At 46.8% G+C, this 8,546-nt stretch overlaps 2 protein-coding genes across 2 annotated transcripts; both read left to right on the top strand.

Annotated features, from left to right (window-relative positions):
- Positions 1–233: 233 nt before the first annotated feature.
- Positions 234–5,123, top strand: hsd17b1 (hydroxysteroid (17-beta) dehydrogenase 1). The gene is made up of 6 exons (XM_029160202.3): positions 234–3,418; positions 3,564–3,725; positions 3,799–3,978; positions 4,053–4,146; positions 4,228–4,411; positions 4,527–5,123. Exons 1-6 carry the CDS (start codon positions 3,322–3,324, stop codon positions 4,683–4,685), a joined length of 876 nt encoding a protein of 291 aa, XP_029016035.1. The 5' UTR covers positions 234–3,321; the 3' UTR covers positions 4,686–5,123.
- A 1,118-nt stretch (positions 5,124–6,241) lies between these two features.
- Positions 6,242–8,539, top strand: si:ch73-141c7.1 (coenzyme Q-binding protein COQ10 homolog, mitochondrial). Its single transcript, XM_029160135.3, has 5 exons — positions 6,242–6,470; positions 6,828–6,980; positions 7,069–7,261; positions 7,525–7,626; positions 8,149–8,539. The coding sequence occupies exons 1-5, from the start codon at positions 6,367–6,369 to the stop codon at positions 8,299–8,301; spliced, it is 705 nt and encodes a 234-aa protein (XP_029015968.1). The 5' UTR covers positions 6,242–6,366; the 3' UTR covers positions 8,302–8,539.
- The last annotated feature ends 7 nt before the right edge of the window (positions 8,540–8,546 follow it).

The raw sequence follows: 8,546 nt of genomic DNA, 5'->3' as shown, positions 1-8,546 counted from the left end.
AGCCACCGCTCAGATACGTTCATGCCCGTTGGCTGAACAATAGCGGTGCAGCTGCGGGAGGTATGCGCAGACATCATATCTGCTTTGACTTTCATTGCTAGGAAACCAGTGCTGTGAGCTAAATGCAGGTCACGGCGAGTCCCAGGACAAACTCGAGGGCCTCAGAACAGGATGTCCCCACGTTACAGCCAGAAAGAATGCCTTGATTGGTTGATTCGAGACGGAGGAGACATTTCCCATGACACAATCCCGGCCATTTCCTGGAGCGCAGAGGTCTTGTATACAAACGGGCACTGAGGAACGGCAAACAGGCAGGTCACGTAGCGGCCCCGAGGGCCACGGCTGACGTGAGGCTGTGACCCTTGCATAATATTTCAAAAAATATGAGAAAGAACACATGTACAAACTACTCTGTGACGTCCCGACCCCTGACCTCTGCTGACGAGGGAACAGACGTTAGGTCGCTCCTCCCCGGGTCCGGGAGCAAGATTGCAATGTTCTGATGACTGTGTTCCTTAAATAATACACAAACTCAGCCTTGAGGATGCAACCTGCACTTCAAGCATTCTAGTTGTATTTCATTGACTTTTATCTCTAGCATTAAGATGGTCCCAGGTCTGTTTTGCAGCCGAGAAGCCGAGAATGTGCTGAGTGTGCCTCTGTGAGCTGTAAGGGTGCAGCTCGGAGCCATTCATACTTTCCACACATCCTATCCCGTTTCAGCCGTGATGGTTTTAGCAGATAGGAGCAAACCTACTTCCTCCATATTAGCATGTGGAAAAATGCACGGCGCCTTTCTCAGGCTTTTCTCACTCCTTATTGAAATGAACACGCCATACACACTTTGGGTATCGAACCAGAACCATTGATTTGAGCTGCCTCAATCATCTCTTGGTTTGTGAACCAAATTTTTTTTTTTATCATTCTGGATTAAGTTCTCAGAGGTGGGAATTCATACAGCCTCTCCCTTCAGTTCAGATGAGTTTAACAGGAATACTGTACTTTCTATTTTTATCACATAAGATCCCTCCACATAAGAGAGACATATCCTGTATATTACAGGTATGCAGCAGAGGAAATAATATAACCATGTAGGAACATGTATCAAGTGAAAGACTTCACAGTATTCCATATTAGATTTGTGTTATTATATCTTAAGGCTGGCAGCCAAACTGTGGTTTAAAGGTGAAATGAAACATCTCAGACATGCAGGTAGAGGGACAAGATTCACTACCAGATAGCAGCAGCCACGTGATCCGTATAGACACAGGTCATCCGTCACATTGCAGGGGACCCACACATTTGTCCCTGAGTGAATGTTACAGTAATGCAGTTAAACGTTAGATCGGTTTGGTTATGGTTTTAGCTCCCGGCTGCAAGTCAATACCTGTCAAGAGCCACTTTAAAATCCATAAAACAGTTGACAGCAGCACATCTGCTCGCTGACACTGTCTGTCAACAGAGACAGACTCAATTTGCATAGTTGTGTGTCTTCCGCCAACAACGGCCCCATTTCCAAGTACCGTCGGTGGCATTTCCTCGCACTTCTTCGTTCCTTAAGTGAACGATAAAGTGCCTCAAATCAGCTGACTGTGCAGTAACAATGACAGGCATCCGAGTCTGTGACACAGTTGGAGATTAGGAGGTTTGATCCTATTAACTTGTTCTGTTCTGCTGTGTCTGCACAGTGAAGCGGAAGGAGCTGCAGGGTGAAACTATAGCCTCATTTAGCCCCATTAGCAGGTATAGCGTGACATTTGTGCTGCGCCGCATCCACCGCAGCGCGTCTCGGGCTGTTTCACTTCTGCTCATCTGTCCCACGCGCCGCATCCTGCCGGGTGCATCTGCGTCGGCAGGAGCGCTGTGATTTCACAGACCTCGCGTTGTGCCAACGGTGTCGGGTCGACACGTGCCTGTCCTGAAAAAACACAGCTCCACCGGGCGCACACATGAATGGACTGTTATTCCTGTCCTCCTGGTCCAGAGGATGAGGCCTCATCCCTGTTTGCACAACAGTCACAGGGCAGACTCCATGACAACTCCAGCTCATAGTTCTCCTTTGAGCACTAGCTACACAAAAGTCCCAAAGATGCCACAAAGACCTACGTGAGGCTGCGCACATGGAGCCGCGGTTCGTCCTCTGAGCAGCTGTAACAACCTCTGGAGCAGATAAAGGCCGTTCCAGACCACCGTGCACCAACAGTCGGCCTCTGGGCGGCGGCTGTGCCGAAGGGAGACTGTAGCTCACGTGTCGCTGGAGGCTGAAAAACCACAAACCGAGCGGTGAAAAGTAGTAGGTGAAGTGATGCTTTGTGCCACCGTGGCCACAGAAATCATGAGTTTGAATGTAGTCGCCATAGTTACAACATCCCTTATTCTAAAGAGGGGTTTTAAGCTTAGAAAACACAGGAATATACAACTAACGCCCAAGGTCGAGCGGTTCATTGTACCTACAGTATGTTTAGGAGTCGTGGCGACTCGGACCCTGAGACAGCAGCCGAGTCAATGCCATCTCAAGGGGAGGAATGCAACAAATAGCAGGAAATTCCTCCTCGGTTTGTTCCAGTGCGAAGGAATTCTTTCAAATCCGTCGGCGCAAATGCAGTTACGCTTGGCTGACCAGTAACTGAATTGTAGTTTCCACGTGATCGTAGCCGGTTCAGTGCAGAAGGCAAAGCAGGAGTGCTTCCAGAGGTTCTGTTATGCATTGAAGGCTGAGATGAGGTCAAAAGAACTGAGTCTTTAGAGGATATTATAGAATTACTAGCGTGAACAAACCTCAACTCCAGTGTTAGATGTTCCTAAAATAACAGTTGCTTGAAACACGAGTTCTCAGAATCAAAGAACTTCTGTGAGCAACACAGTGACCCCCCCAGATCCCAAGAAACCTCTGCTGACTGGCTTTTCAGTGGCTGCTCCCGGCCTCATTGTCCTGATGTGGTCAGTGGAGCACTCAGAGGTCAGCGCAGTTGAAGTCGTTGCGTAAAACAAGCAGCTTGATGTTATACTGCCGCCTGCTGCTCATACGGTAACAGTGGATCAGACGCAATGATATAGCACAGATTATCTCCACATCGTCTACCTGCTAGTGGTCCAAGGAGGAACCAGCGCAGAACCAGTGACCTCATTCCCATCACTGATAGCTGCTCACACGTCTCAGTGGGAAAAAAAAACATCTTCACTCACATGAGACCCAGTAGAACCCCAGGTGGCTGATAATGGGAAGCTGTTTGGGACGGACTGGCCTTGGTGAGACACAAGCTATGACAACACTGAGAAGGAGACGTTTCACACGAGGCTGAGAGCGAGCTGAAGCTGGACATGGACAAGAAGGTGGTTCTGATCACGGGCTGCTCCTCGGGGATCGGGCTCAGTCTGGCAGTGCGGCTAGCCTCGGAGCCCGGCAAGGCGTACAAGGGTAATCGCAACCAAAACTCATCAAATCATTTGCTTTCCTCAATATTGCGTGTTTGTCTTCTTAGAGAACTCCCACAAACGCTCTGACCTAATGCGTCTAGCGAGATTCTGCAAATCATATTCAAGTTCTGTGCCGCTGTGTTTAGTCTACGCCACCATGAGGAACCTGGCAAAGAAGGAGCGCCTCCTCGACTGTGTGAAGGGCCTGCATAAAGACACTCTGGACATCCTCCAGATGGATGTGACCGACCGGCAGTCCATCCTGGACGTGAGGGAGCGGATCGAGGAGAGGCGCGTCGACATTCTGGGTATGCCGGCGTGCCCTCGAGCACCCGTCGCGGCTGCGGCTTGCGTGCTCATTGCTTTGCTGGGGTCTCGCAGTGTGCAACGCCGGCGTGGGTCTGATGGGGCCGCTGGAGGTGCAGTCCTTGGACTCCATGAGGCGCATTCTGGAGGTCAACCTTCTAGGGACCATCCAGACCATCCAGGCTTTTCTGCCGGAGATGAAGGCTCAGGGCCAAGGCCGCATCCTGGTCACCGGCAGCACCGGAGGGCTTCACGGTAAGATGTGTGACTGTGATTATGAATGGTCAGTGCTTCCTGTCGAGGCTACCCAACCCCATGCTCGCTCACAGGTCTCCCCTTCAACGAGCTGTACTGTGCGAGTAAGTTCGCCATCGAGGGAGCGTGCGAGAGTTTGGCCGTCCTCCTGCAGCACTTCAACATCCAGTGAGTTGTAAAGTTCAGATGTCAGAAGTTCGTCAGTCTGTGAAGATGATGCCAGTACTGACGCAGTGGTTCCTCCTGCAGTGTAAGTCTTATTGAGTGCGGCCCAGTCAACACTGACTTCCTGGTCAACCTGCAGAAGGTGGAGCTGGAGGACGCGTCTCTGCAACAGGTCGATGCCCAAACACTCAGCCTGTATGAAACGTACCTGCAGCACTGTGGCTCCGTTTTCCAAAACGCAGCACAGGATACAGAGGACATAGTAAAGGTGCGTGTACATGCACTGTACTGTACTTCAGTAGTCCCCACTAATAAACAAATAGTAGTAGGAATTTAACTTTCTGACAGTTCCTTGAGGTCGTGTCGCGTATTTATGTCTGCAGGTATTTCTAGAGGCCATAATGTCGCCCAGTCCCGCCTTCAGATACTTCACCAGCGGTGCCGTGCCACCTCTGACCCAGCTGAAGCTCACCGAGCCGGACGGCGTGCAGTTCATCCGTGCGACGAGTGAGCTCATCTTCTCATCTGAGGAGAAACAGTAATTTCCACCCGTACATTTCTTAACTAAGGTGCAGACACAGATTTCTTTTATATTTCTGCGTTAAAGCTGATACCCTGACCTCTGATTCACTGTTTGCCAGAAGCAGGGCAGCCTTGAGTTCACGAGACTCCATGCTTCTATTATTGCATGTGACCTGTTACATTCCTCAGCTCAAAAATGTATAAAAATAGAGTAGAATCGTAGAAATATTTGCTAGCAGCTGTGTTTTATCTTTTGAGTTATGCAACAGCTTTTGTGTTCGAGGCATTTCATAGTGTTGGCTGATACAGTTTTACTGATATTGATGTATTTCTGGACGCTAAGAATGTACTTTGCGCCATTTTTAGCTATTTTAAGCAAGCCTTCATCCAAAACATGAAATGGAATGTACTGTCTGTCTCTTTCTGCCTTAAAATAAAAAAGTGTTTCCATAAATTAAATGAACTTAAATAATTTCTATTTCACACTCATTGAGCTCACACTGTTGTTAATATGAACGTCACTTTTGGCAGTGGGAAAGCTTAGTAAATATTTTTCCTGACGGTGTCCTTTCACCTAGAATTGAATTCTGACCTTAGACATAACAGATAAAAAAATCAGAGAACAGAAGATTTACTGTCACTATATTTTATATGAGTTCAATGAGCATTCGAATGGAGGCCTGTCAATGATTAAAGCAGATTAAAAGTACAGTAGGTGAACTGAAAACACAGACTGACTAAGGTGTTCAGAGATTAGCAGAGTAAAACGATCCCGTTTGAATCACTGAGGTGCATGAGGTTCATTGACAAACCTTTGAACTGGGACCAGCATCTGTCTGACCTTTAGCTCGTTTGGGCGTTAATCTCGTAAGTACGTTCTGGGTGAAACCATTTAGTCTGTACAGTTACAAGTGGCTGGTTATTTCCAGCCCATTTTGATAGGATTGGCTGAGGTTCCCTGATTAAGATGTCTAATTTCAGGCTGAGGATCCTGAAGTGGATCTTGTGCTGCCAGTTGTCTCGGTTTCTCAGCAGCCTCTTTTTAGTACAATGAGAGTTAGGCAGAGGCTGATGAAAAACCTTTATCAACTACTGTGCATCATAGTTCTTCTAAGTGTGGTCAATGGCCTTTATTCCACTTTACTGCATCATCAGTACAACGTGTCCTAGTTGTTTCTGGAAACTCAGCCCTATCCAGGTCACACAGACGTAAATGATCGATATGTGCTTGTAGGCAGAGTAAATGAGAAATTGTAGAGTAAGAATTATAAAGTTTTTCATTATATTATTTCTTTAATATAAGTGATAATTTAGTAGTAAATTATTTATTTAATTTAAATTGTACATCAGGTGAAACGTGATTACAGAAAATAAGAACATGTATAAATATATTCGAGCTGAAGACTAAAGCAACGAACTTCATAATAAAAAATAATAATAATTAATAAAAAGAAAAAGGTTTAGTCCAAATGTTACACCATTTATTTTTTATGTATTAATATATTACTTTTCATCACGGGTTCCAGTGCCACTCATGAAGCCTTTGATTGGTCGAAACCAGTAGCCCCTCCTACCGCGTCACCGCTGCTCTTACCGGGCAGACGCTCACCTGCTCGTCAGTGCGAACAAAGGCGGGTTGTTGGAGCTATTGCTCTGCTCACGAGGACAGAACCTGCGTTAGGTTTTAGTACAAACTTCACCATGGCGACAAAAACGAGCCCCCTCATCTTCAGGGCGCTGATGGAGATGTCCGAAGCCTGCTCTGCAAAAGCCGTGCGGGGAAACGCAAAACGCGCGACTTTCAGGTGAGCGGTAGCGATGCGCGACAGGTGAACCGGAAGCTTAATTAAGCGCGTGCGTTCGTTCGTTTTCTGTGAAAAAAATGAAGAAGGTGTTCGGGAAAACGTCTCAAAAAATTAACAGGTTGTATGTACGAGCAGCAGGTAATAGAAAGTAGTTTGTGTTTCACTTTCAGGTTTTAGTGAGCAGTAAAATTTGACATCAACTTCACTAAATGAATTCATAGAAATGAATAGATATAACATCTGTCCACAGCTTCTACTTGAGCAATAATGTTTTTTGTATATTTTTTGTATTTGTAATTTTTGTATATTTCTGCCGAGTTTTAAAACATTTTCCCATATGTACCATCTCCATGGCAGACACTCGAGCACCTGTGGGGTCCTAGCAGCCAGGAGAGCCAGCCTGCCCCTGAGCCTCAGCACCCCCCTCAGCGCACAGAGCCGCAGCTTCATCAGCCTGGCTGCTCCCATCAGCAGCCGCAGGATGGAATACACCGAGTGCCAGACGTTGGAGTAAGAGTCCTGGTAGAATGTCCAGCGCACTGAGCTGGGTGGGACGCTGAAACCATCTAACACTGTCTTCATGTGATTGTACGTTCAGGTATTCCCCAGAGCAGATGTACAACGTGGTGGCCAGCGTGGACCAGTACCAGCACTTTGTCCCCTGGTGCAAGAAGTCCCGGGTCGTGAGGGGAGGTAGCGGCCGCGTTTGGGCTGAACTTGAAATAGGTTTCCCCCCCATCGTGGAGCACTACACCTCCGAGGTCACTTTGGTCCCAAACCACCAAGTCAGAGTAAGTCCTGGTCGTTTCATCAATGAGTCGATCAGTAGCTTAGTGTAAACACCTGTGCACATTCTGGTCCAAAGTCTCACAACCGAAACGCAACGCATGACACACAGTTTTTGTGCCATTTTGACACGTGGACCTATGTTTACTCTTTCATCACTCTGCACATTCTTACAGCAGGACAAATTTGGTCAAAGAGGAAGAACTATTACGTATGACGGTTCCACGTATGAACTGTGATTTTAAAGGATGTCCACTTGTTCCAACAGGCTGTATGTACTGATGGATCCCTCTTCAGCCACCTTGAAACAGTGTGGAGGTTTACCCCTGGACCCAAAGACCTGCCAGACACTTGCATAGTGGATTTCTATGTAAGTGCATGAAGAGGATTTGACGGGTTGCACGTAGAGTAATGAATTATGGTTACGTGAATAGGAAACGTGCATGGACCTGGACTGATCAAATCGCAGGCTTAAGGAAAGACCTAAGTCCAAGTGTTCGTTCCTGTATTATTGTGAATGGATTAGAGACTGAAAGGAAGCGCTGAGTAAAATCTCATTATGCACTAAATTTAGTCTTGAGTAGCGAACAGGTGCCCCAGAGGCTTGAAATGACTCCGGCAACAGGGTTAAGGCGCCGCTGACAAGGAGTTTGACCTTAATGTTGACCCCATTTACCGCAGGCTTAAACAGGAAGTGGTTTGACTTCAGTAGATTAACTTGAGTAGGAGAATTCTTTAAACAGTTAAAGAGTGTAATGTTTTGCAGCTTATCTGTTTTTCACTCTAATCAAATATAGGGTTAGGGTTTTTAAAGTAACCGACCAATGGTTGAGTACTTGTGACCGAGCTGCAGGCCTGTTTGCTAACCTTTCCCTCCTGCGTCCTCCTGCAGGTGTCGTTTGAGTTCAAGTCCCTTTTGCACTCTCAGCTGGCCAGCGTCTTCTTCGATGAAGTGGTGAAGCAGATGGTCAGCGCCTTTGAGTCGAGGGCAGCAGCACTTTACAGAAGCCAGCAGGTGGCGCCGTCGAGGAGGCGTTCAACATGAGTCCCTCTCCGTCCACTTTAACCAAAGCTCTGCCAGCCTGTCCTGCACTGGAGACTGGGTTTTCTCTTTGCACTTACTCAAAATGTACAAAGAAGTAAAAAGTTGTTAAAACTATTTATTTTTAAAGCACAGATTAATTTATTTGCTTTTTTGTACATAATGTATTTATATTCAAGCCAATCTGTTGTTGCAATGTATCAAGTGTTATCTTTGTATAATAAAGGTGTAATGGCTTCTACTTGGTG

The sequence above is a fragment of the Betta splendens genome, chromosome 8 (assembly GCF_900634795.4).
Source record: "Betta splendens chromosome 8, fBetSpl5.4, whole genome shotgun sequence".
Classification (NCBI taxonomy): Eukaryota; Metazoa; Chordata; class Actinopteri; order Anabantiformes; family Osphronemidae; genus Betta; species Betta splendens.
Note: the sequence above shows the minus strand (reverse complement) of the source record. Positions and strands in the feature narration are given on the sequence as shown.